The 27,969-nt window shown below is 43.3% G+C and overlaps 2 protein-coding genes across 4 annotated transcripts in view; one reads left to right on the forward strand and one right to left on the reverse strand.

Moving 5' to 3' along the window:
• b4galt5 (beta-1,4-galactosyltransferase 5) overlaps positions 1-413 on the reverse strand; it is a 63,876-nt gene extending 63,463 nt beyond the window's left edge. For both annotated transcript variants that reach the window (XM_033041516.1, XM_033041515.1), the window contains exon 1: positions 124-413. In XM_033041516.1, the coding sequence (XP_032897407.1) occupies positions 124-226 (103 nt within the window). In that variant the 5' untranslated portion in view covers positions 227-413. The remainder of the gene's footprint in view (positions 1-123) is intronic.
• A 10,355-nt stretch (positions 414-10,768) lies between these two features.
• slc9a8 (solute carrier family 9 member A8) overlaps positions 10,769-27,969 on the forward strand; it is a 41,819-nt gene continuing 24,618 nt past the window's right edge. For both annotated transcript variants that reach the window (XM_033041512.1, XM_033041513.1), the window contains exons 1-7: positions 10,769-11,023; positions 12,741-12,919; positions 15,864-15,944; positions 17,072-17,130; positions 19,249-19,332; positions 21,034-21,135; positions 25,772-25,806. In XM_033041512.1, the coding sequence (XP_032897403.1) occupies positions 10,851-11,023; positions 12,741-12,919; positions 15,864-15,944; positions 17,072-17,130; positions 19,249-19,332; positions 21,034-21,135; positions 25,772-25,806 (713 nt within the window). In that variant the 5' untranslated portion in view covers positions 10,769-10,850. The remainder of the gene's footprint in view (positions 11,024-12,740; positions 12,920-15,863; positions 15,945-17,071; positions 17,131-19,248; positions 19,333-21,033; positions 21,136-25,771; positions 25,807-27,969) is intronic.

The raw sequence follows: 27,969 nt of genomic DNA on the forward strand, positions 1-27,969 counted from the left end.
CCGAGACTTGACAGCGGGAGAGGGTCAGACGTCCCGGCCGCCCAGTGGGAGCCACCAGACGGGCAGGAAAGCAAAAATAAATGCACAGCATTAAATAAAACAAAAACATGTTGTCACACTCACCCAGTCCAGGCGCTACATAGATGAAGTAGAGGAACGATGATGACAAGGAGAAGAGGAAGAGGAGCGCAAACACTGAGCGGTTCGGGATGCGTAAAATTCTCATATTATGCCCCTAACTCAAAGGAGCAGAAATCCCGGGCGGCGGCGGCGGCGGGCGAGGGGGGCGAGAGCTACGAGAGGGGCGGGGAGGGGAGCCGAGCCGAGCCTCCGCGGTGCGACAGCGGCGAGACAAGGGCAACCTCCTCCCCACATTCATGGATACCAAAGACTCTCACTAACTTCCGGCTGAAAGCTCAGCACCGCCCTCTGCTCGGACAAAAAAAAAAAAAAAATTATTATTATTTTCTCACCTCCTGTTTCAGGAGGACTTTCCATATTTTACAAACGCGGACACACTTTTATCTCCGTGTTTTCTGCATCCTTCACACTCTCTCGCTCCTCCTCAGACTGCAGTTTTTATTTCTTTATCTCAATGTTTCTCTCCGCCTCCCCAGCCTTTAGTTCTCTCTCCTCCTCCCTCATTAAGATTGTAGCCTTTATTTTTCTTATTATTTATCTCTATTTCTCTTCCTCCTCCCCATTAAGATTGCAGCCTATATTTATATTTATATCTTTATTTTTCTTATTATTTCTCTCTCTATATCTCCTCTCCCATTGAGATAAAAGCCTTTATTTTTATGTCTTTATTTTACTTTGTGTCTCTCTCCCCTCTCTTTCCCATTAAGATTGTAGCCAGTAATCTTTTCTTTATTTCTCTTGCTTCATTTCTCCCTCTTTCCCTTAATTTGATTTGCAGCCTTTATTTATTTTGCTCCCCCCCACCCCATTAAGTTTGCAGCCTTTAATTGCAAATTGATTCAAGGTTAAAAATCCAGCATCTCCCTCCCTTCAGGTTAACGTAGTAAATTGGGGGGTTTTGTAAAAAAATAAAATAATACTTTTGCATCCGTGTTTGATTTGACTGTGTATTAGACAACATATTAATATGCTGAGTGTGCTATCAGTGTATTCGTGGTGTCCCGGCCTTCCCCTTGATTAACTTCAGCGATAGCGTCACTGCCGAACCCAGGGCGGTTCCCTCTGCCTATGCGTCAGAACACCAAGGTTACGAGAAGACTCCAAAACATGATACCTCTCCCACGACTGATTCAGAGCAACAACAAAAATAAGGCTTTAGGATATATTCTGTGGACGGATTCAATGCAAGCGATATTAGGAATGACGTGCAAACTGCGACCATTAGAGTAATATTGTGGTTACATTAATGGGCATGTAATTCACAACACTGAACGAGTTCGAATTTTACCACAGCTGGTGGGTTTCAACTCGGGTAGTACCAAGTAAAAAGATACCAGTAATCCCTGTTCTTGGGCAGTCCCTCTGGGATTAAGGATGATTTGCAGTTCTGGAGTAACTGATGTTGCAACTGCAAACTCTTTCACACGTTGTGCTGGGAGGGTGGGCGGATGCAGGGTTTGTGAGGTGTTTTTATTTAAACTCTGCTTTCTATGTGCTCTCGATGCGGATTTTAGATTCTTAATTAATACTCCAGCACCTGTTTTTTTTTGTAAAGCAGCAACTGCAGTTCCTTGTTTCCACAACGAACATATAGTTTGGTTTAGTTTAACAAACAGGAACTGCAGATGTTGGTTTGTACTGAAGATACACACAAAATGCCGGAGTAACATAGAAACATAGAAAATAGATGGAAGAGGAGACCATTCGGCCCCTCGAGCCAGCACCACCATTCAATATGATCATGGTTGATCGTCCAAAATCAGTACCCCGTTCTGGCTTCTTCCCCATCCCTTAATTCCCTTTGCCCTCAGGGAACTCAGCGGGTCAGACAGCATCTCTGGAGAAAAGGAAGAGGGACAGACCAAAGATGGACACAAAATGCTGGAGTTTGTTTTGTCTTTGTAATGCAATGACAGAAGTCAGTACTCATTTTGGGAATACAATGGACGAGAGAGGGGAGGAAATCAGCATTAATAAAGAAGCAACGCCAGGGAATATTAATGGGGCTATAGGCTAACAAATTCCCAGAGCCCATTTGTCTACATCCTATGATTCAGGGAGAGTCATCTTGTACAAAATATACAACAAGGTTGATGTATTAGAGCTATGAGGTACATTTTGAAATGAAGTCATTGTTTTAATATAGAAAGTATGGTCGCTAATTTGCTCAGGGCAACCTCATCAAGAAGCAATAGATCTATTTGGAAATGGCAAAAATGTTTTTCATGTTCCTCCATAGTACTCTCGTTCATTGTTTCCGTCATTAACTTTCACCCGCCAAAATCTATGTGCTTCCCCCTTTACTGGCTTATTGCGTGTTCCAACATTTCATTGCTTCGTGGCTTGGGGTAGTGTCACTGTTTACATAGTTCCTGAAATTCCCTCACTATGAACCTCTGGTCCTCTATTCCATGTCCTGTCCACTTGTAACACACACTTTTTGAGGAAGTATTTTTTTTCCTATTGTCTTAACACTTCCTGTTACGGGTTGATGTCAGATTTTACTTTACAAATCTTTTGTATAATGCCTTCGGGTATTTCACTATTCAGTTTACTTTAGAGATACAGCATGGAAGCACACGCTTCGGACCACCGAGTCCACGCCAACCATCGATCATCCATTCATGCTCATACTGTTACCCTACTTTCTGCATTAAAAATGCTTTGTGAATTCAAGTATTTATATTTGTTAATTGAAAGGTTCAAGTAATTGTGGATCTTATGTGATCTTTCAAGAGAGAGAGATTTAGCTCTTAGGGCTAAAGGAATCAAGGGATATGGAGAAAAAGCAGGAACAGGGTACTGATTTTAGATGATCAGCCATGATCATATTGAATGGCGGTGCTGGCTTGAAGGGCCTACTCCTGCACCTATTTTTTTCTATGTTTCTATGTTTAAAACATGGTTTAATAAGGCATTTGAAATATTCATTATTTGAATTATTTTCATGAAATTATTAATGGATAACTCATGGCATTGTTTAGTACTATGTTATGTGCCTTCTTCAATGTAACCCTTCCTTGAATCCTTTACTGTGCTCATGATGATGTACTGGAAAATCCCATGTGAGAATCACTTCGGTCTCCAATACAAAATACTTTTCTCGAAAAAGAATTAAACATCATATGGAACTATCATAACAGCACACCTATCAGCAAAGCTTGAGAATGGTTTAACATCCAACAACTTAGAAATGCAGAAACAAGGAACTGCAGATGTGGGTTTACACAAAAGGACAAAGTGCTGGAATAACTCCGCAAATCAGGCAGCATCACTGGAAGACATGGATAGGACGTTTCGGGTTGGGACCCTTCTTCATACTAGAAATTTAGGTGGGCAATTGGGATGGCTCTCTCCGTCAGGACAAACTTTCATATTGGAAAGCTCATCAACATAAAATAGTGATAGGTTTTATAGAATTCATGTTTTTGTTGCATCTTAAATAACAGCTAACCAGAAGTGGGAAGAAACACTTTGTCCCTGGCAGCGATTGTGATCATTGGATCATTGATTATTTTTATTTTCACAGATACACTTTATTCAGAATTTAAAAATATACAAAACAAAATATTAGAGAGTGAGAGGGGCAAGGTTTAAAGGAGATGTGCGGGATGAATTATTTTTACACAGAGAGTGGTGAGTGCCTGGAAAGTGCTGCCGGGGTGGTGTTTGAAGCAGATGCATTAGTGGCATTTTAGAGACTTTTAGATAAGCATATGGATATGCAGGGAATGAAGGTATATAGATGGTGTGCAAGCTGATGAAAGATGATCTTGGCATTAAGTTCAGCACATACATTGTGAGCTGTAGGCTGTACTTGTGTTGTACTATTCTATGTTAAAGACCAGTAAAAACTCTTAATGCATTCATTATTACTAAAGTTATACCCCCCAGAAAGAAATATAGTGCTGGAGTAACTCAGCAGGTCAGGTAGCATCTCTGGAGAACATGGATGTGTGACGTTTCAGGTCGGGATCCTTTTTCAGACTGATGAAGAAGGGTCCCGTCCCTAAATGTCACCTATCCATGTTTTCCAGAGATGTTGCCTGACCTGATGAGTGACTCCAGCATCTGTATTTCCTTGTTTCTCATGTTAGATCCAGTAGTTTAACACCTCCCCTTTTCCATACACATTGCACCATAGCCACTCTCCCTCATGTGATATCCCTTTCATTGACTATGCACAGTATTGCTGTTTAGTGAAGATAAATACTGAGCATTGCAGCTCTTTAGCACCAGGCTGGTCATTTCAGGGCGAATTCTGCTGATAATGAATCTGGTTATCTAGTTATTCGTTATAGACACAGAAAACTGGAGTAACTAAGCGGGGCAGGCAGCATCTCTGGAGAGAAGGAATGGTTGACGTTTCTTCAGTCTGAAGAAGGGTCTCGACCCGAAACATCACCCATTCCTTCTCTCCAGAGATACTGCCTGTCCCGCTGAGTTACTCCAGCTTTTAGTGTCTATCTTCGGTTTAAATCAGCATCTGCAGCTCCTTCTTACACATGGTTATCCATAATTCCAGGTGTGGACTCTTACACATCGGTAAGACCAAACGTAGCTGGGAAATCATTTCGATGAACACCTTCGTTCAGTCTACCTTGGCCTATGTGATCTCCCGGTTACCAAACACTTTAACTCCCCTTCCCTGGACTTCCTCCATTGTCAGAGTGAGGCCAAACGCAAATTGGTGGAAGAGCACCTTATATTTCGTTTGAGCAGTTTACATCCCAGCAGTATGAATATTGATCTCTCTAACTTCAATTAACCTTTGCATCTCCTCTCTCTCTCTGTCCCTCCCTGCACCCTAGTCATTGTATGATTTCACTGTCGTCCTGACGAATTTCATTGTCTGTATAACTCATAAACACCTAGCCCACAGCCAACAATGGACCGTTTCCTTGATCATTGTTACTGTTTTGCATATCTTTCATTCATTTGTTCTCTATATCTCTCCTTTCCCTCTCCCCTAACACTCAGACTGAAGAAAGATCTCGATTTTGAAATGTTATCTATTATTTTTATCCAGAGATGCTGCTTGACCCACTGAGTTGCTCCAGCATTTTGTGTCTACCTTCAGTGTAAACCAGCATTTGCAGTTCTTTGCTCCATATTTTGTCTGAAGATAAATATCTCGGCGCAGTGGTGCGCACTGTAAGTTGTAGTCCAGCCTGTGATTGGTAGACTCTATCATTTGTTTGGAAAGCTTACAACCCAGCGGTAACCCTTGCTTTCCCTCTCTCTCCATCCTTCCCACACCCGAGTTCTCCGACTAGTTTCACTGTCCTGATTAATTTTACTGTTTGCCTCCTTGTCATCTTCCCCTCAGCCAACAATGAACACATTTTACATTTCCTAGGTAGACAAAAATGATGGAGAAACTGAGCGGGTGAGGCAGCATCTATGGAGCGAAGGAATAGTCTGAAGAAGGGTCCCGACCCGAAACATCGCCTATTCCTTCGCTCCATAGATGGTACCTCACCCGCTGAGTTTCTCCAGCATTTTTATCTACCTTCGACTTTTCCAGCATCTGCAGTTCTTTCTTAAACATTCTACATTTCCTTATCATCGTTTGCTTTGATCTGTCGTTTTCACACCTCACCCTTCCATATCTCTAGCCTCCTTCTCCCCTGACTCTTAGTCTGAAGAAGGGTCTCGACCCTATTCTTTTCTCAAAAGATGTAGCCTGTTCCTTTCTGCGGCTCTGACCTTCCTTCCATCGAGGGGATTTATCGCAGTCGCTGCCTCAAAAAGGCTATCAGTATCATCAAACACCCACACCATCCTGGCCACACACTCATCTCCCTGCCGGAAATAGCAGGGGACCGCGGGTCAAAGGAGTTGGAGGAATTGAGTGAAATCCAGGTTAGCCGGGAAGTGGTGTTGGGTAAATTGAATGGATTAAAGGCCGATAAATCCCCAGGGCCAGATAGGCTGCATCCCAGAGTACTTAAGGAAGTAGCTCCAGAAATAGTGGATGCATTAGTAATAATCTTTCAAAACTCTTTAGATTCTGGAGTAGTTCCTGAGGATTGGCGGGTAGCAAACGTAACTCCACTTTTTAAGAAGGGAGGGAGAGAGAAAACGGGGAATTACAGACCAGTTAGTCTAACATCGATAGTGGGGAAACTGCTAGAGTCAGTTATTAAAGATGGGATAGCAGCACATTTGGAAAGTGGTGAAATCATTGGACAAAGTCAGCATGGATTTACAAAAGGTAAATCATGTCTGACGAATCTTATAGAATTTTTCGAGGATGTAAATAGTAGCGTGGATAGGGGAGAACCAGTGGATGTGTTGTATCTGGACTTCCAGAAGGCATTCGACAAGGTCCCACATAAGAGATTACTATACAAACTTAAAGCACACGGCATTGGGGGTTCAGTATTGATGTGGATAGAGAACTAGCTGGCAAACAGGAAGCAAAGAGTAGGAGTAAACGGGTCCTTTCACAATGGCAGGCAGTGACTAGTGGGGTACCGCAAGGCTCAGTGCTGGGACCCCAGCTATTTACAATATACATTAATGATCTGGATGAGGGAATTGAAGGCAATATCTCCAAGTTTGCGGATTACACTAAGCTGGGGGGCAGTGTTAGCTGTGAGGAGGATGCTAGGAGACTGCAAGGTGACTTGGATAGGCTGGGTGAGTGGGCAAATGTTTGGCAGATGCAGTATAATGTGGATAAATGTGAGGTTATCCATTTTGGTGGCAAAAACAGGAAAGCAGACTATTATCTAAATGGTGGCCGACTAGGAAAAGGGGAGATGCAGCGAGACCTGGGTGTCATGGTACACCAGTCATTGAAAGTAGGCATGCAGGTGCAGCAGGCAGTGAAGAAAGCGAATGGTATGTTAGCTTTCATAGCAAAAGGATTTGAGTATAGGAGCAGGGAGGTTCTACTGCAGTTGTACAGGGTCTTGGTGAGACCACACCTGGCGTATTGCGTACAGTTTTGGTCTCCAAATCTGAGGAAGAACATTATTGCCATAGAGGGAGTGCAGAGAAGGTTCACCAGACTGATTCCTGGGATGTCAGGACTGTCTTATGAAGAAAGACTGGATAGACTTGGTTTATACTCTCTAGAATTTAGGAGATTGAGAGGGGATCTTATAGAAACTTATAAAATTCTTAAGGGGTTGGACAGGCTAGATGCAGGAAGATTGCTCCCGATGTTGGGGAAGTCCAGGACAAGGGGTCACAGCTTAAGGATAAGGGGGAAATCCTTTAAAACCGAGATGAGAAGAACTTTTTTCACACAGAGAGTGGTGAATCTCTGGAACTCTCTGCCACAGAGGGTAGTCGAGGCCAGTTCATTGGCTATATTTAAGAGGGAGTTAGATGTGGCCCTTGTGGCTAAGGGGATCAGAGGGTATGGAGAGAAGGCAGGTACGGGATACTGAGTTGGATGATCAGCCATGATCATATTGAATGGCGGTGCAGGCTCGAAGGGCCGAATGGCCTACTCCTGCACCTAATTTCTATGTTTCTATGTTTCTATGCTACCTTCAGGTAGAAGGTACAGGAGCCTGAAGACTGCAACAACCAGTTTCAGGAATAGCTACTTCCCCACAGCCATCAGGCTATTAAACCTGGCTCGGACAAAACTCTGATTATTAATAACCCATTTTCTATTATTTGCACTTTATCAGTTTATTTATTCATGTGTGTATATATTTATATCATGGTATATGGACACACTTATCTGTTTTGTAGTAAATGCCTACTATGTTCTGTGTGCTGAAACAAAGCAAGAATTTAAGGACTTAAGGGCAAGACTGCTTTATCAAAGGGAGCTGAGGGAATGCTCTGTGTTCTGTTTCACAGAGACATGGCTCACCCCCAGCTCCCCAGACTCAGCGGTCCAGCCTGAAGGGTTCTCCATCCACCGCATGGACCGTACCCTGGCATCTGGGAAAGGGAGAGGAGGGGGCGTCTGCCTCATGGTCAACTCTGCGTGGTGTTCCGACGTGGCAGTCCTGTCCAACTCCTGCTCTCCACACCTCGAACATCTGGCGGTGAAGTGCCGTCCCTTCTACCTCCCGAGAGAATTCACCTCCGTTATCCTGACCGCGGTCTACATCCCACCCCAGGCAGACGTCCGTCTGGCACTGGAGGAGCTGCACGCCGTGGTCAACAAACACCAGACGTCTTACCCCGAGGCATTTACCACCATTGCTGGGGACTTCAATAAGGCGAACCTCAAGAAATCACTCCCCAACTTCCACCAACATGTCACCTGCTGCACCAGAGGACCTAACACCCTCGACCACTGCTACACCACCATCAAGAATGCCTATCGCTCTATCCCTCGCCCTCACTTCGGTAAATCAGACCATACCGCGGTGCTGCTTCTTCCTGCCTACAAGCAGCAATTAAAGAGCGCACCCCCAGAAGTGAGGACAGCACAGAGCTGGTCGGGGGGGCAGAAGAACAACTCCAGGACTGTTTGGAGTCTGTAGACTGAGCAATGTTCAAGGACTCGGCAACGGACTTGAACGAATATGCCACAGTCGTTACAGACTTCATAAAGAAATGTGTGGAGGACTGCATCCCTACAAAAACCTTCCGAGTGTTTCCCAATCAGAAACCTTGGATGAACTTTGAGATCCGCACTCTCCTGAAGTCCAGACACAGGGCATTCACATCCAACGATACAGTGGCCTACATGAAGACCAGATACGACCTTGGTAAGGCCATCAAAAAGGCCAAAAGGGACTTCTGCTCCAAACTGGAGGACGAGACAGATGTTCGGCAGCTGTGGCAGGGTCTGAATGCAATCACCTCCTACAAGGCAAAACCAGGAGGCAGCTGGAATGCCGGTGTAACATCACTCCCTGACGAGCTCAATGCGTTTTACGCACGCTTTGACAGGGAGAATACTGATGTGCCTTCCCGATCCCCCATTCGCTGTGATGGCATTTCAGTCTCAGTCACAGAGGCCGACGTCAGGAAATCCTTCAGAGGGGTGAACCCCCGAAAAGCACCTGGTCCTGATGGTATACCCGGCCGTGTTCTAAAAACCTGTGCGGACCAACTGGCGGGAGTTTTTACGGACATTTTCAACCTCTCACTTCTGAGGTCTGAGGTCCCCACCCGCTTTAAAAGGGCATCAATTATACCGGTGCCCAAGAAGAGTAAGGTGACGTGCCTCAATGACTATCGACCAGTAGCACTAACGCCGGTGGTGATGAAGTGCTTTGAGAGGTTGATCATGGAGCAAATCAACTCCTACATCGAAAAAACCTGGACCCACTGCAGTTCGCGTACCGCCACAACAGATCAACGGTGGATGCGATCTCGCTGGCCCTCCACTCCGCACTGGACCACTTGGACAACAAAAACTCATATGTCAGGCTGTTATTCATTGATTACAGCTCGGCATTTAACACAATCATCCCCTCCAAACTGGTTACCAAACTCGCAGAACTGGGTCTCTGCGCATCCCTCTGCAACTGGATCCTCGACTTCCTCGTCCACAGACCACAGTCTGTTCGTATTGGTGGAAATGTGTCAGCCTCAATAACAATCAGCACGGGAGCACCTCAAGGCTGCGTGCTCAGCCCCCTGCTGTACTCACTCTATACCCATGACTGCGTAGCGAACCACAGTGCGAACTCCATCATCAAGTTCGCTGACGACACCACTATTGTGGGGCGTATCACTGATGGGGATGAGTCAGAGTACAGAAGAGAGATCGAGCAACTGTCCATATGGTGCCAGCGCAATAACCTGGCCCTCAACACCAGCAAAACCAAGGAACTGATTGTGGACTTTGGAAGGAGTAGGAGGGGGACCCACAGCCCCATTTATATCAACGGGTCGATGGTTGAAAGGGTCAAGAACTTCAAATTCCTGGGGGTGCACATCTCTGAAGATCTTTCCTGGTCCGAGAACACTAACGCAATTATCAAAAAAGCTCATCAGCGCCTCTACTTCCTGAGAAGATTACGGAGAGTCGGATTGTCAAGGAAGACTCTCTCTAACTTCTACAGGTGTACAGTCGAGAACATGCTGACCGGTTGCATCGTGGCTTGGTTCGGAAATTTGAGCGCCCTGGAGAGGAAAAGACTACAAAAAGTAGTAAACACTGCCCAGTCCATCATCGGCTCTGACCTTCCTTCCATCGAGGGGATTTATCGCAGTCGCTGCCTCAAAAAGGCTGGCAGTATCATCAAAGACCCACACCATCCTGGCCACACACTCATCTCCCTGCTACCTTCAGGTAGAAGGTACAGGAGCCTGAAGACTGCAACAACCAGGTTCAGGAATAGCTACTTCCCCTCAGCCATCAGGCTATCAAACCTGGCTCGGACAAAACTCTGATTATTAGCAACCACTTTCTGTTATTTGCACTACCAGTTTATTTATTCATGTGTGTATATATTTATATCATGGTATATGGACACATTTATCTGTTTTGTAGTAAATGCCTACTATTTTCTGTGTGCTTAAGCAAAGCAAGAATTTCATTGTCCTATACAGGGACACATGACAATAAACTCACTCCAGCACCTCTGCAGGTGATTACCTGGGCGCCGCGGTGCGCGCTGGGAGTTGTAGTCCTACCTTGTGATTGGCTGACTCTATCTCCCAGAATGCCGAGCGGGTAAACAGCTACGAAGCCGGAAGTGCGGCGGGAGTCTTGACCAGGCGGGGAGAGGAGTGAAGTTTCCTTCATCCTCGCTGGACGCGGCCGGAGGCGTGAGATGGCGATGAGGAGGCCGTGTGCTGCCTTCGCGGCGCTCACCCTGACCGTACTGTGGTGTCGTTGCCTCTGCCTGGAGCCCCCGCTGGGTGAGGTTGCGGGTAAGACCCCGCAGGAGCCCAGTGGCCTGTCTGAGGCTGAAGCCAAGGGAGCTCCAGGTGCACAGCTGGACAGGTGGGCGCTACAGTGTATAGACTAGACACATCTACCTTACTTTGGGGACTCCTTCACAAAATTATTATCAGTTAACATGTGCTTAGACTTACGGGGAAGGTGGGTTGTGCAGTAATATTTCAAAACTCACCTGCAGCATTACTTCATGTGGAGGTGGAAGAGGAGGCCATTCGGCTCTTTGAGCCAGCCCCAACATTCACTGTGTTCAGTGATTACTCTAACTTCAAGTAACCCTTGCTTTCCCTCTCTCTCCATCCTTCCCCTACCCGAGTTCTCCGACTAGTTTCACTGTCCTGATTAATTTTACTGTTTGCCTCCTTGTCATCGTCCCCTCAGCCAACAATGAACCATTCTACAATTCCTAGGTAGACAAAAATGCTGGAGAAACTCAGCGGGTGCAGCAGCATCTATGGAGCGAAGGAAATAGGTAACGTTTCAGGCCGAAACCCTTCTTCAGACTGATCCACAATCAGTACCCAGTTCCTGCCTTCTCCCCATATCCTTTGACTCTATCTTTAAGAGCTCTATCTAACTCTCTCTTGGAAGCATCCAGAGAATTGGCATCCACTGCCTTGCACTGCAGAGAATTCCACAGATTCACACAGCATTTTGGTGTCTATCTTCCTGGACGGAGCTTAAGATGAGTACTTGGACCACTAGAGATGTGTAGGAAGGAAGTGCAGATGCTGCTTTAAAAGTAGGGTCCCGACCCACAACGTTTCCTATTCCTTTTCTCCAGAGATGCTCTCTGACCCGCTGGCTCACTCAAGCTTTTTGTGTCTATCTTCTGGAGAGGCAGGTTGTGCAAAGTAATACTTCATAACCCAGTTGTGCAGAGTAATATTTCTTAAAGATAGACACAAAATGCTGGTGTAACTCAGCGGGTCAGGCATCATCTCTGGAGAGAAGGAATAGGTGACATTTCGGGTAGAGACGTCGTTTCAACAGACCAATATTTCATGACGCAGTTGTAGACCTCTACTTGCTGGAGTATGGAAGGATGAGAAGGGGATCTCATTGAAGCCTAACGAATAAAGAATGGCTGAGAAAGAGTGAGTGTGTAGAGGAGGTTTCCAGTAGTGGGACAACCTTAGAATAAAAGGACAGACATTTGGAATTGAGATGTGCAGGAATTTCTTTAGCCGGAGGGTGGTTAATCTGTGGAATTTGTTGCCATATACATATGTGGACGGCAGGTCATGGGGATCGATAACTTATTGATTAAGGTTATAGGGAGAAGGCAGGAGAGTGAGGTTGAAAGAGCAAAATAGATCAGCCATGATCAAAAGGGGTGACGCAGCGGTAAAGTTACTACCTTGCAGTGCCAGAGACCTGGGTTTGACCCTGACTATGGGTGCTATCTGTATGGAGTTTGCACGTTATACCTTTGACCATGTGCATTTTCTCCGGTGCTCCGGTTTCCTCCCACATTCTAAAGGTGCTGGTTTGCAGGTGAATTGGCTTCCATAGATTGTCCCTGATGTGTGGGCTAGAACTGAAATACGGTTGATTACTGGTCAGCACGGACTCGGTGGGCCAGTGGGCCCATTTCCATGCTGTATCTCGAAACTAAATATAATTATGTACTGTGTTATTGGATTATATGATTTATTTGAATAAATGCAGTTTGCAGATTGAGGTGGATGAATAATACCAGTTCAACTTGAAAAATATTAAAACGTTCATTTTCCAACTATTTTGTGTTTGCACATTTCAGGTTATCAAACAGTACTGGGGACCAAAATGGCACATCGCAAGTCACCTCCAGCCCCATTGTCACAATCGCTACTCCAGAAGCTCCACCAAAACCTGTACTGCACCTGCAGACAGGGGCTGAGGCACAACAAGAAGAACAATCGAGTGGGATGACTATTTTCTTTAGTCTTCTTGTATTAGGTATGTGACCGGTACAACGTTTTCTCAATTATTATTCCAGATGTATTCTTCTCGGAAGCAACTCACAATCTGCTGGATGAAGGTGACACATCAATCATTGTCAAATGGTGCTCAGCTCATCGGTTAGAATCATAGTGTCATACAGCGTGGAAACAGGCTGTATGACACTATGGCCTTCGGCCCAACTTGCCGACACCCTCCTACATGTCCCATCTGCACTAGTCCCACCTACCTGCCTCTAAACCTGTCCTATCCATGTACCAGTCTACATGTTTCTTAAATATTGCAATCGAACCTGCCTCAACTACCCCTTCCGGAAGCTCATTCCATGCACCCACCATTCTTTCTGTAAAAAAAAAAAAAGGTACCCCTCATGTGCCTGTTTAATCTTTCCCCCTCACCTTGAACCTGTATCTCCAGGTTCTCGATTCCCTTACTTTGAGCAAGAGACTCTGCGCATTTACCCAATCTAATGTTTTTGTACACCTCTATAAGATCACCCCTCTTCCTCCTGCACTCCAAGCAACATCATCGTAAATCCTCTCTGCACCCTTTCCAGCTTGACAACATCAAACATGGTTTTTCCAGTAGATTGCTTACTATTTCAGATTCTAGCTTCAATATTGTGTGTCTTGTTTTCTTCTTGAAAGTTATGATCATTAAAATATTAGTAGCTGCTGATTTAGTCTAGTTTACAACTACCGTTGTAATTCTCATTGTAATATTGACATTTAGTAAGTAAATGTTCATCACATTAAGTAATCCTATTTCCATAACTCTGGATCTGCATAATTGAATTATTTTCATAACAGTTCCCAAACTGCATAACATTGAAAGAGAGCTGCTTTTTTTTTGTTACCATCTCTCTTATCAATCAAGTTTATCCTCTTTAAATTTATTGACTATTTTCTTTGAGCTCATCTAGCTTTATTATCTTTCTTTTCTTTAACTTTCAAAAGAAAGCTGATAAGCTGTAGAAATGAGAAACAAATGAGAAGACTTCAGGATATCTGTGAAAGTCAACTTTATACGCACTAACTTGTATCAGGTCATGTGATAATTTATATTGCTTGATTATCAACCAAACTAACTGTTTTAAAGTATATTGAATGCAATTTATTATTATTTTTTAAATGAATGATAAATACCATATTCTCTATACACTTAGGACTATGCGGCCAAATTCTGCTCTAATTCCATTTACAAGTTTGTAGTGACACCTCTGTAGTGGGCTAGATCTTGAACGATAACGAGTACAGGAAGGAGATGGAGTTAAATAGCATGGTGTCAAGACAACAACCCATTTCACAATGTCAAGAAAGGTGAAGCGGCTAGTCATTGACTTAATGAAGTGAGATGGTGTACACACCCAACCTGCATCAATGTGCTGAAGTAGAGATTGTCAAGTGCTTCAAGTTCCTAGGCATAAATATCACCAGACATGTATCCTGGTCCAACTGCTTTGATGCTATAGTAAAAAAAAGTACATCAATGCCTCCACATCCTCAGAAGACTCTTCTTCTTGTTCTTGCGAATGAAACATAAACCAAAGGAATAAACCGAAGAAATTTGGCCCCAATGACACTTTGCAGTTTCTACAGATACACTGTGGAAAGCATCCATGGAGATGCATCACAGCTTGGTTAGGCAATCATACTGCTCGAGACTGCAAGAAATTGCAGAGTTGTGGGTAATGCCCGGTGTAATTGCCCATCACGTAAGCCAGCTTCCCCATGTTCTGCTCCCCTCCATCTACCCTATCTGCACATCACACAGCCAACATAATCAAGGACAATTCACAGCCTGGCCACTCGCTTATCTCCCATCTACAGTCAGGCAGAAGATACAAATGCTTGAAAACTTGTTCCACGAACTTCCCGGTAACATTTTGATACCTTTGATTTTCTGCGTTCATAGGTAGACAAAAATGCTGGAGAAACTCAGTGGGTGAGGCAGCATCTATGGAGAAAAGGAATACACGACGTTTCGGGTCGAGACCCATATGTTTCTTTAAAATCCTCACAATTTCTCTGGGCCAATTCCTTTGGTTTAGTGCAGTAAGGGGGCGGGGTGGATAAGCAGATGGTTTGAGATGAAATGAGAAAAAGTGTGAGATAAGGATAGAAGAGGTGCAGCTTATGAAGCCTGAAGGGGTATATAGGTGGGAGGGAATGACAAGGGAGGGTGGAAGGGAAGAACTGGGTATGAATTTAGGTAGAGCAAAAAAAGGGCCGGGGGGGGGGGGGGTCAGCGACAGTATTTTTTCCCATCTGTTCTCGGGCAACTGATCCATTCTGTCAACAATTAGAGAATGGTCCTGAGCTACTGTCAACCTCATTGGTGACCCTCGAACTATCATTGACCTTCACTGGACTTTATCTTGCACACAACGTTATTCCCAACATCATGTGGATGGTTCGATTGTAATCATGTGTACTCTTTCTGCTGAACGGTTAGCAGGCAACAAAAGCTTTTCACTGTATCTCAGTACACTTGACAATAAACTAAACTAAACCTAAAATTGAAGAATTCACCGCTCAAACCATTAGGTTACAAGCTACCCAAGTCAGAGGGTGGTGAATCTGTGCAGTTCATTGCCACAGAAGGTTGTGGAGGCCAAGACAATGGATATTTTTAAAGGCAGAGATACATAGATTCTTGATTAGTACAGGTGTCCAGGGTTATGGGGACAAGGTAGGTGAATGAGGTTAAGAGGGAATGATAGATTACCCATGATCGAATGGTGTGGACTAGAATGGCCTAATATTGCTCCTATCACTTGTGAACATAAATATGAAATGCTGTGCCACCATTTTTCATGTGGCCTCTCTGCAGTCCAGCCTCGTAGTTCAGATCTTTTTCTCCTTGCTTGATGTTCTAACAATGTCAGCCATATCTTGCATATCTAACCTTGTTTTCTCTCCCCCCCCCCTCCATTTTACAGCTATTTGCATCATATTGGTGCGGCTGCTGATCAAATACAAACTGCATTTTCTTCCAGAAAGTGTGGCCGTGGTGTCTTTAGGTAAGCTTGCTATTAATTCTATTTGATACATTTAGCAACATCAAACATAGTTGAAAGAGTGATGGCCGGTGTCTCGCTAAGAGGAAATTTGTTTTGAGGTAATCTGTTCTCCTGCTTGAAATGTCCGAGCGGACTACGGAATATATTTGATGCTCACATTTCTGGGCAGCCCTAGGTCAGAATCAATTTCTTTCTGATGCATGAAGGTACAATCATTATTCAACCCAATATTGGTGTCTGATTGTTAACTCTCACTTTGTTCCAACCATGTATCATTTTATGCTGTGGAGGCAAAGTGCTGGAGTAACGCAGCGGGACAGGCAGTATCTGGAGAAGGGTCTCGACCTAAAACGTCACCCATTCCTTATCTCCAGAGATGCTACCTTTCCCGCTGAGTTACTCCAGCTTTTTGTGTCTATCTTTGGTTTAAACCAGGATCTGCAGTTCATTCCTACACATCTCTGGAGAACTGGATAGGTGATGTTTTGAGTGCAGGTCGAACAGCATATTTATAAAAAAATTAAAAAAATTAAAATCCTTTCTTGTTTTCATAGTTTTAATTACTTCTCCCTGTAATCTGACCTGGCCAACAACTCCCTGAGACAGGTACACAAAATTGCTGGAGAAACTCAGAAGCCTTATTTTAATATTAAGGCTATTAAAAATATTAAGAAGGGTTTCGGCCCGAAACGTCGCCTATTTCCTTCGCTCTATAGATGCTGCTGCACCCGCTGAGTTTCTCCAGCAATTTTGTGTACCTTCGATCTTCCAGCATCTGCAGTTCCTTTGTTGAACAACTCCCTGAGACATCTGTGTTATCTTAATTCTAGTCAAGTTATGCCAAATGCAATCATTCCAGCATCTTCAGACTCTGGACAGGCATTCTTCAAATTTTCACCACAATGTTGTTCACCAGTCACTGCAACAAACGCTGCACCACTCTCTGCACCAAGGAATACACTGGATCAAAAAGCATTTTGCTCAACTTTTTCAACACTATAAGGCGATTTTCTGATGCTCATGTGGAATGGCTCTGGGTATTAACCAAATTAAATGTTTGCCTCTTGTATGCTCCCAATCTAAATTATTTGCTCTTTCTTACCATTTTCTTTCTATTTTTCTCATAGGAATCTTAATGGGTGCTGTGATTAAAATTATAGAATCGCAACATTGGGCGAACTGGAAGGTAATCTTCAAGCGGTTTTCTTTTAGTAAAATCTTCCTTTGTCTGAATTCTTCCCTACAGTTTACAGTTTAGTTTATTGTCACAAGTACCGAGGTACTGTGGAAAGCTTTTTGTTGCGTGCTATCCAGTGAGCAGAAATACAATACATGATTACAATCGAGCCATTTACAATGTACAGAAACATGATAAGGGAATAATGTTTAGTGCAAGGTAAAGTCAGCAAAGTCCAATCAAGGATAGTATGAGGGTCACAAATGAGGTAGAGAGAAATCTATAAATATTTTAATCTTCAGCTCCCTAAAACAAAGGCTATTAAGTTTGAGCTAGCGGTGACAACAATATTGAAGCAAAATGCTGAAATTCCGGTCTTTAGATTTTCCTGTATTAAAGTACTTTGAATACTCTTTGACAACTTATTGTGAATGGCAGGCTGCAATAATCGCAAATAACCAATTACTAACCCCGGATAGTACACAAATATAATTTGTATTGTACCATACACAAAACCATGGAACAAAAATTATGACCAAATGTTGTTGTTGCCGTGAGCTCCTAGTTTTACTGTTAGAAACCGATGCTTAGGAACACTTTTTGATTTCAACCTTTAAATCAGGTTGAAGGACATTCGTGTAGGTGAGTGCAATGGACATTTGAGAAATATGTTAGTTGCTTGCCCTAGACCTTTTTTTAATTTACAAGCGAATCTTACAGTAATTATGGGACTGTTTCCATTTCTACAATTCTACCTTGAAGTTCGTTCCATGTTTTGCCCTTTTTTTAAATATCATGAGTTACCTGATACTCACATTTTACAATGTCACCATGTTTTGAATTTACAATCTTAATTTAAAGTAGCACTTATTTGGCTTCCATACTGCAGACTTCTTTTGTATACCTTTTTGAAAAAATGCATTTTAGTCTACAGTGATGCACATTTATATATAAGTTATTATGTCTTGGACAGATTATGGTGCCTTGATTTTGCAGTGGGTTTTATTATTTTTTAATATATTCATAACCATAACCTGTGAAACGTGAAAATTGCTGACGACAACTCTAAGATGAGAGTTTATTTGTACCTTGATTGGAAAGGATTGGGTGTATACAAGTGGCATACAAGTGGCAAACATTGAATGCTAAGTGTCAGTATTTTTCAAAGGTAATCCTGTGCATGGCGTGCGCATGTGCGTGCTCGTGTGTGTGTGTCTCTATTCCCTTCCAAGTTATGATTTAATTACCAATTTTAAGTTCTACTTATGAGATAGAAAGATTGAGAGGTGATTACACTGGAGCTTATAGACTGATTAACCTAACACTTATTGCTGGAATCTATAATTAAGATTAGAATAAATTGAATACCTTAAATTATTTTTAGAAAGAACCACGTCAATTTATAAATTAAGAGGGTCAGGCCAAGTAAGTAAGTGCAGGTGCTTTGAAATATACTGAATTACAAGAATACTCATCTGTATTTCTGCCAGAGGAAGTGGAAGAGGTGGACACAATTGGCCATCCAGGATAAAATTAAACCCGAGGCATCTTCTCTTTTTGTACAGTCTTTGTACATTCTAAACATCTCCAAAGAGCTCAATGTTTATCATTTGGTGCCACAGTGGGCGGCATGGTGGCGCTGCGGTTGAGTTGCTCCCTTACAGCGGCGGAGACCTGGGTTCGAACCTGACTGCGGGTGCTGTCTGTATGGAGTTTATACGTTCTCCCTGTGACCTTGTGGGTTTTACCCGGGTGCTCTGGTTTCCTCGCACATTCCAAAGATGTGCAGGTTTGCAGATTAATTGGCTTTGGTAAAGATTGTAAATTGTCCTAAGCGTGTGGGATAGTGGTACTGTACGGGCTGATCGTTGGTCGGCGCAGACTCGGTGGGCCAAAAGGCCTCTTTCCACGCTCTATCTCTAAACTAAATTTTATCAAACCGCATCCATTGGAGCCAGGTGTAGGAGTAATGTACACGAGAAGTTGGACTTCCCAGAGTTGTCCCCAGAATAGCTGCCAGTCTTCAGTCAATTCGATTCACTCCATGTGATTTCAAGAAATGGTTAAAGCTATTGAATGCAAGACCCTTGCTGCTGAACCATAATCTATTTGTTTTTTATTCAATAGGAAGAAGAAATGTTTCGGCCAAACATGTTTTTTCTTTTGTTACTTCCACCCATTATATTTGAGTCTGGATATTCACTACACAAGGTAGGTGAAGCAGTGAAGGAGATATAAGAACTGCAGGACAATGCTTGATCTGAAACTATTGTTAATTTTCACGTTGTAAGCAAAAATACATACAAATTTGGCAAATTATGCGCTACATTTATGACTTTATTTAGAGACATTGAATTGATTTTTTTCATGTGAGCAGATACTGCAGATTTCCATCATTTCTGTTGTGCTGGAGGGGCCTAAACTTCACTCCCTGCTGAGTTGGCTATCATCAACTGGCCCATTCTTTGGGAAGTGAACCCAAAATGTCACACACGTGACCAGGTGTCACCACTGAGTAGCACATTAAAAAAATTCTTGTGAGAGATTAATCTTGTTCATTGCTATTTTCCTACCTACAGAACTGCAATGCATGTCTGCTAAAGATATGGACATTCTAGCTTTTGAAAACCTCACAGTTTGTGTAATGCTTCCGTGTGGTGTCACACATGTGACCGGTCGTATTTGGCCTCTGACCCTACACAAACATTGTCAGCATTTAACATATAAAAAATTGACTTGATAAACTGAAAAAAAATGTGAATCATATATACACAAAACCATGTGCCTGTAATGCTTTCAGAATTAGAAGAGATGTGGTCCACAATTTTTCATACTTTTTAGTCACACACGTGACTAAGATTGGACTAATTAATAATCGCTAAATTAAGAATCTGACTTCTATGTGCTGAAACACGATGGCCAGCTGACATTTTAATCGTCCTCTGTGAAGCAGGTCAATGGTGTTTCAGTCAATTCTCTGTGACAGCAACTTAGCCTGCTATGGTGATTGGGGGAATTGAGAAAGGGAGGTTGTTAATTCATGTATCATTGTGTGATAGATATTATCTCATAGAGTCTTACAGTGTGAAAACAGGCCCTTTGGCACAACTTCCCCACGCCCACCAACTACACTGCCCTAGCATCTACACTAGTCCCATCTGCCCACGCTTGCCCCATAACCCTCTAAACCTGTCCTATCCATGTATCTGTCCAATTGTCTCTTAAATATTATGACAGTACCTGTACAAGAGGATTGTGATTGTGACCACCACCAAAGGTGACTGTTGCAACCACAGATCACAATACATAGTCCACGGATGCTGTGGTCTTTGTCAGTGTCCTAAATTCAGTATTCAGTATTTCAGTATTTACTTTAATGTCATTTTAACTGAGTACTTACATACACAGATGTATGATGTTTGTGCACTAAGATAAATTTGTACACTATTGTGGGAGAGTTATGAATAATCTTGGAATCTTTTAATCCACTGTAGTCTCAGACTTTCTCCCTGGAGACCTGTCTTATTATTTTTGTATTAGTGACCAACAAAGGTCTAGGGAGAAGCCTTTAATGTTCATTTTTTCTGTCAGTAGGGTAACTGCGCCATTACATGTGTGAATTGCAGTGGTGAAATGACGCTGGTGTCAGGGTGAATCATAACAAGAGGTGCTGGTCTGAATTTCAGCTGAAAATACAATTGCCAGGCAAACTGGCCATATGATTGTTTGACATTCAATTTCTTCAGCAGAAAATGTCATTTTAACAATGTGAACAGTCTAATTCACACAATTCCCACAAAAACTTTTCACTTTCTTAAAGAGTATTTCAAGTCTGCTTGAAATTAGAGTTTTTCCTTTCCTTGTTTCTCAAATTGCAGTTTATCATCTAAAGCTTTTTTTCCTCTATTTAAGGGAAATTTCTTCCAGAATATTGGATCAATTACGCTCTTTGCTGTATTTGGTACAGCAATTTCAGCTTTCGTTGTAGGTGGTGGAGTGTACTTTCTTGGTAAGGTAAGTTGACTAAACATTTAAACATAGAAAATAGGTGCAGGAGTAGGCCATTCAGCCCTTCGAGCCGTCATCACCATTCAATATGTTCATGGTTGATCATCCAGAATCAGTACCCTGTTCCTCCTTTCTCCCCATATCCCTTGATTCTGTTGGCCTTCTCTCTTGAAAACATCCAGTGAATTGGCCTCCACTGCCTTCTGTGGCAGGGAATTCCTTAGATTCACAACTCTCTGGCTGTAAACGTTTCTTCTCATCTCAGTCCTAAATGGCATACCCCCGATTCTTAAACTGTGACCCCAGGCTCTGGACTCCCCCAACATAGGGGACTACAAAGCAACGTTGGTTATTGGGCTCAATCTTCTATTCGATCTGGTCCTTTAAATAGAAACTCAGAGCAACAGCAGAAATGCATAGAAGTTATCATAATTTATATCATGCATGCTTATACATTCTTTATTAGAACAGGTGTCAAGGGTTATGGGGAGAAGGTAGGAAAATGGGATTAGGAGGCAGAGATCAGCCATGATTGAATGGTGGAGTAGACTCGATGGGCTGAATGGCCTATTTCTACTCTTATAACTTGTGAACTTATCAACATTGCCAATGTACCTGGAATATTGAGGAACTGAAATCAGCAATTGATTAAAGTTGGTGCAATTTGTTTTGTTTAGTTTAGTTTATTATTGTCATGTGTACCGAGGTACTGTGAAAAGCTTTTTTGTTGCATGTTATCTGTTCAGCAAAAAGGCTACACATGATTATTATCAAGCTGTCCACAGTTTATGGATACAGGATAAAGGGTATCACATATAGTGAAATATAAAGTCCAATTAGAGGTAGTTTGAAGATTTCCAATTATGGAGATGAGAGGTCAGGACCGCTCTCTAGTTGGTGAGAGGACTGTTCAGTTGCCTGATAATAGCTGGGAAGAAACTGTCCCTGAATCTGGAGGTGAATCTGTGTTTTCAAGCTTCTCTACCTCTTGCCCGATGGGAGAGGGGAGAAAAGGGAGTGACCAGGGTGAGAGTAGTCCTTGAATATGCTGGTGAGGCAGGTTTGAAGTGTAGGTGGAGTCAATGGATGGGATATTGATGTGCTCAATGGTCTAAGCTGCGTCCACAGCTCTATGCAATTTCTTGTGGTCTTGGATGGAGCTATTCCCAAACCATGCTGTGTAAGACTGGCATGAATTCTTTCTTGTCTGTCCTTGTTAAACTAATTTCTGAAAGATATTCCATAATAAGAGCTTAAGAAGGAACTGCAGATGCTGGAAAATCGAAGATAGACAAAAATGCTGGAGAAACTCAGCGGGTGAGGCAGCATCTATGGAGTGAAGGAACTAGGCCGAAACCCTTCTTCAGCCTGATAGTTTGATGAAAAATCGTTATAAATAGGATTTCTGATATTTTGAACGTTTTCCTGTCTACTAAAGTCATGCTAACTGTTTTCATGGTAAGATTTTGTAGGTATCATAATAGGTTCACGCACTGTCAACTTACAGCTTGATTAAGGATTAAAATATATGGCTGCCTAATTTCAAGTTTTCTCATGGCTCCAGTTGCAGCATACAACACCTGTCAGACCTTTCGCCGGTGGTTGAGTTCCTTACTTTTCATAAGAAGTCCATGACGGGAGACATTTCCCTTGTTAATAAAACAGTATATCTAATAAAATGTTATCGTTAAAAAGAATAGGTTCCATTTATAGGCAGATCATGTTTAACTATCAGCATTGCATGGGGAAACGGATGCCAGATATTCTGGAAGGTACTGTGATTAATGACACTCAACTGTGCCATCATTACTTAATAGAGTACAGAATTAGGCAAGCATATTATATCAGTCCATTGGATGTTGTTACTCTGTGCTTTAAGTGCAGCTAAAAAAATCAATAAACTAGAAATGGATTGGCAATGTACAATGTGTAGGACATGCTGCCTGTCCTGCTGAGTTACTCCAGCATTTTGTGGAGATGCTGCCTGTCCCACTGAGTTACTCCAGCATTTTGTGTCTGCCTTCGATTTAAACCAGCATCTGCAGTTCTTTGTTACACATGTTTAGGAAGGAACTGCAGATGCTGGTCTATACTGAAGCTGGATACAAAATGCTGGAGTAACTCATTGGGTCAGGCAGCATTTCTGGAGAAAAGGAATAGGTGACGTTTTGGTTCAGAACCCTTCATCAGACTGAATGATAGAGTTTGGGGGGGGGGGGTGGGATGGAACGAAACAGGAGGCGAGAAAAGGCAAGAACAAATCGGGGCCGGCAACAGGTATCCTCGGGAGCGATGGAGCAGAGGTGTGTTAATGAGTAGGATAGAAGGATGCAAACAGTGGGACTGTTAAGACGACTAGGTTGGAGAGATAGGGAATGCAGGAGATATATGAAATGATAGAAATCATCGTTCATAAACACTGGGTTTTAAGCTGACCAAGCTAAATATATCTTCATGTGTATTGTGGATCTGATGAAGTGAATATGTTGCTTTGCGAGCCGTCCTCCTAATTATTGTTGTATGTCTCCGTGACAGTCCACAACTGTTGTGGTGTGTAAAACCCATTCATATTTTCAGCGGAGGTGGCTGAATGGTGGACATGGAACACGAGGATAAGACTAACCCTACATCCTTGTGCAAATTAATTGAATCAAGATTACTCGGATATAACGTCAATATGAATACAGCAGGGCTACCATTATTCATTATCATTGTATCAACATGTATTAGGTGCATTATTGATCCACCATGGTTCTTTATCAAGTCTTTGACTCAATTTGGCACAGAATCAACCAAATTCTGACAGTTTCAGAGGATTTTTTCATCTCGACACCACAGCTGAATTATTTGCCCAGATGGGCTTCTGTCTCGCGGCGCAGTCCTTTCCTTTCAGTTTCTCCTTGATGGTTGACTACAAATTCTCAATCGGTTTCGGGTCTTGAGTTACCAGGCCAGTCCAAGACACTTATCCATATTCTGCTGGAAAAATTGGGTCACAATCTTTGATGCGTGGCACAGAGCAGGAATATCTGGAACATCCCAGATGCACCTGGAAAAGTCTTCACCATCTCTGGCACCACTCCTCTCCACAATAGACTGATATATATCATGGCGATCTCATCATTCCATCAACTGGGTGCAGCAGACCAAGACGGTAGTCGCTAATGCAACCCCAGAACATCTTCTTTTCAGGATGTTTGATGAACTGATCGATGTGGCATTTTCTCACTGGCTCTCCGACTGATCTCCAAACATGATGGCTACGTTGGCCCTGAACCAGGAAATGGTTCTCGGCAATAAATGACTCATTTCTCCAGTCCTCCCATGTCCAATCTTCATATTTTAAGGCCCACTGCTATCATTTCAACTTCATTGCTGCTGTTGGAAGTTGTTTTTCACAAGTTTTTTCACAACTGAAAGCAAATTTCATAGAAATCACTGGAAGTAATACTCAGCGAATGAAATATGGCGAGAATAATTTTTTTGAAGAGAATATAGGGTTTCAGAAAAATATAAGAACAAACGGTGAACACAGGAACTCGTCATATGGAAAAAATAGCAAAATCGACCCGTGATTCAATTAATATGCACAAGGATCAACTATATTGATGATGATTCTTGAGGCTAATGTGTTAGGAGATACTTTATTATTGCAATAAAACAGATAAATTGACGAGCATTATCCCAGCACCCCAGCACTAGTTCGGATCATGGCTTACATACTATCAAGTCAAGTTAAGAGAGTTTATTGTCATGTGTCCCAGATAGGATAATGAAATGCTTGCATTGCTGCAGCACAACAGGATATTGCAGTCATAAATGCAGATCAGATCAGTGTGTCCGTATACCATAGAATATATATATACACACATCAGTAAACAGATACAGTGCAATAGGTTGTTATAGTTCATAGTTTGTTTGAAGTTGTGTCTAATGGCTGTGGGGAAGAAGCTGTTCCTGAATCTGGATGTTACAGATTTCAGGCTCCTGTACCTTCTTCCCGATGGCAGTGGACCAGCGATCCCCATACACTAGCACTACCCTACACACTTGGAACAATTTACAATTTTTACCGAAGGCAATTAACCTACAAACATGTACATCTTTGGAGTGTGGGAGGAAACTGGAGCACCCGGGGGAAACCCAAATGGTCACAGGGAGAACGTACAAACTCCGTACAGACAGCACCCTTAGTCGGGTCCGAACCCGGGTCTCTAGCGCTGTAAGGCAGCAACTTTACCTCTGCACCACCGTGCCACCCCGTACAGACCTTCTTGCAATATTTGGGCTGAAAAGTGCTGCTTCAGCTGTAGGACTTGTGCAACTTGGCATTGTAGCGATGTTGGTGCATTTGAATTTAAATTGTGGAGCAAAAATATAAATTATAAGTAAATACCATGACCGAGCCAAGTTAACAATTGCCTTGAGCACCGTTGATGGATGAATCATCTCAATTTCAATAACCATCCCCCAGCACTGCTTTAAAAAAATCATCTAAAAGCTTCATTTAATTGTCACATTGAAAGATTTTTGCTTTATGCTATTTTGCCATTTGGCAGAAAGTTAGACTTTAAAAAGGGCATTATCTGAAATATCCCAGCATTGATTTCAATCCTAATACTTGTTTTTCTCTCTCATTTAGGCTGAAGTTATCTATAAGCTCACAGTGACAGACAGGTAATTATTTCCGCACTCTTTATTATGTATTAAATTCACAACTCTTTATCCTGTTGGGGTCACGCATGTCTTTTTATATCTGGACTTTGTCTGAGCTTATCAAAATATCCCCTTGTTCACTTATTTCCGGCTATGCCATGTCCTGCCCCTCCTCTCTTCCAGCTTTCTTTCCTGCCCCACCCCCATTTCATTCTGTCTGAAGAAGGGTCCTGACACAAAACATCACCTATCCATGTTCTCCAGAGAATTACTCCTGCTGAATTACTCCAGCATTTTATTTCCTTATTATTAAACCAGTATCTTCAGTTCCTTGTGAAAATATTTCCACATAATTATTTTGAGAGATTCATTCTAGGCTTGTGGAATACTTTGAATTATTTTTAAACTGACTCATAGCCACGTTATGGCAAAAAGAAATAGAAATTGAAAGTTCTGCGCACTCTGCCCATCGACATGATGTGGAACAGTGTTAGCTGGGTCCCATGTCGGATGACGTGCTAAAACTGGTAACGTTTTATCTTGAAGATAGACAGTGGGAAAGACTGAGTGACCCCAGAGGGTCAGGCAGCATCCCTGGAGAAAATGATTAGGTGATGTTTCGGGACGAGACCCTTCTTCAGACTGAGAGTCAGGGAGAGGGAAACTAGAGGTTTGAAGAGGTGCTAAGAACAAATGAATGAAAGGTATGCAAAAGGACAAATCAAAGGCTGCAATGATGATCACGGTGGAGCCCACAATGGTCCATTGTTGGCTGTGGAGAAGGTGATAATGAGTGAAACTAAGAGGACGACAGTGAAACTTGATGGACGACTTGGGTGGGGGAGGGACGGAGTGTGAGGGGATGACACAGGTTGCTTGAAGTTGAAGAAATCAATATTCAACTCTAGGTTGTAAGCTGCCCAAGCAAAATATGAGGTGCTCATCCTCCAATTTGCATTTGGCCTCACTCTGACAGTGGGAGGCCCACAACATAAAGGTCAGTATGGGAATGGGAAGGGGAGTTAAAGTGTTTGGCAACCAGGAGATCAAGGTGGACTGAGTGAAGGTGTTCAGCGAAACGATCACCCCGTCTGCATTTGATCTCACCGATATATAGAACTCCTCGAACAGCTGATGCAGTAGATGAGTTTGGAGGAGGTGCAAGTTAACCTCTGTTTAACCTGAAAGGACTGTCGGAGTCCCTGGACAGAGCAGAGGGGAGAGGTATAGGGACAGGTGTTGCATCTCCTGCGGTTGCAGGAGAAGTACCTGGGTAAGGGGTGGTTTGGGTGGGAAGGCATGCGTTAACCAGGCAATGTCTCTTGTGGAAAGCGGAAAGGGATGGAGATGGGATGTGGCTAGTGGTGGGATCCTGTTGGAGGTGACATAAGTGTTGGAGGATTATGTGCTGTATGCAATGGTTGATGCGGTGAAAGGTGAGGACTAGGGGGACCCTGTCCCTGGTGCGACTTGGTGGAGTGGGAGCAAGAGCAGAGCTGTGGGATACCGAGGAGACATGTGCGAGGGCCTTGTCTATGATCGAAGAAGGGAACCCCAGATGGTGGCACCATCGAATGTGGCAGCCTCGCCTGCAGATGTTCATACTTTCATCCTTTAGTCCGTCAAGGTTTTGTTGTGATGGTCTTTTAGTCTTTTTATGTGGGGGGAGGGAGGGGGAAACAGTTTATCACATTCGCTACCTGGGTCGAGAATGCGTCTTTCCACCGAGCCGCATCTTCGCCCCCTCCTCACAGCCTACCACCTTGGTTGGCGCGGCCTTTCCTGCTGGAGACCGGCCAGAGCTTCAGCTTCAGCGGCGGCGCAGTACTGAAGTACCATCGCGGAGTGGCCGATGCCTTATCGAGGTCGCTGTGTTGTAGCTCCGGAGTGTTGGGACTGCCGACTTTAACACCGTGGAGCTGTGGTCTGCGGAGCCTCCAACCGTTGGCTGTGCTGACTTTCACATCGCGGAGGCCTGGGATCTTTCGCCGAGGTCACCAGTGTTGGAGCTCCGCCCAGCTCGGCCTGTGGACTTCGGGAGCCGCGGTGTCCGGTAGGATGTGGCCGATTCGGACACTCCAAGCCACCGAGAGTGTTCTTCTGACGCCGGAGTACCATCATCCAGCAGGAGGGCCTGAAGCATCGGGCGATCCTTAGCGGCGACTGCTGAGGCCTCAAATAGGC

The sequence above is a fragment of the Amblyraja radiata genome, chromosome 23 (genome assembly GCF_010909765.2).
Source record: "Amblyraja radiata isolate CabotCenter1 chromosome 23, sAmbRad1.1.pri, whole genome shotgun sequence".
Lineage (NCBI taxonomy): Eukaryota > Metazoa > Chordata > Chondrichthyes > Rajiformes > Rajidae > Amblyraja > Amblyraja radiata.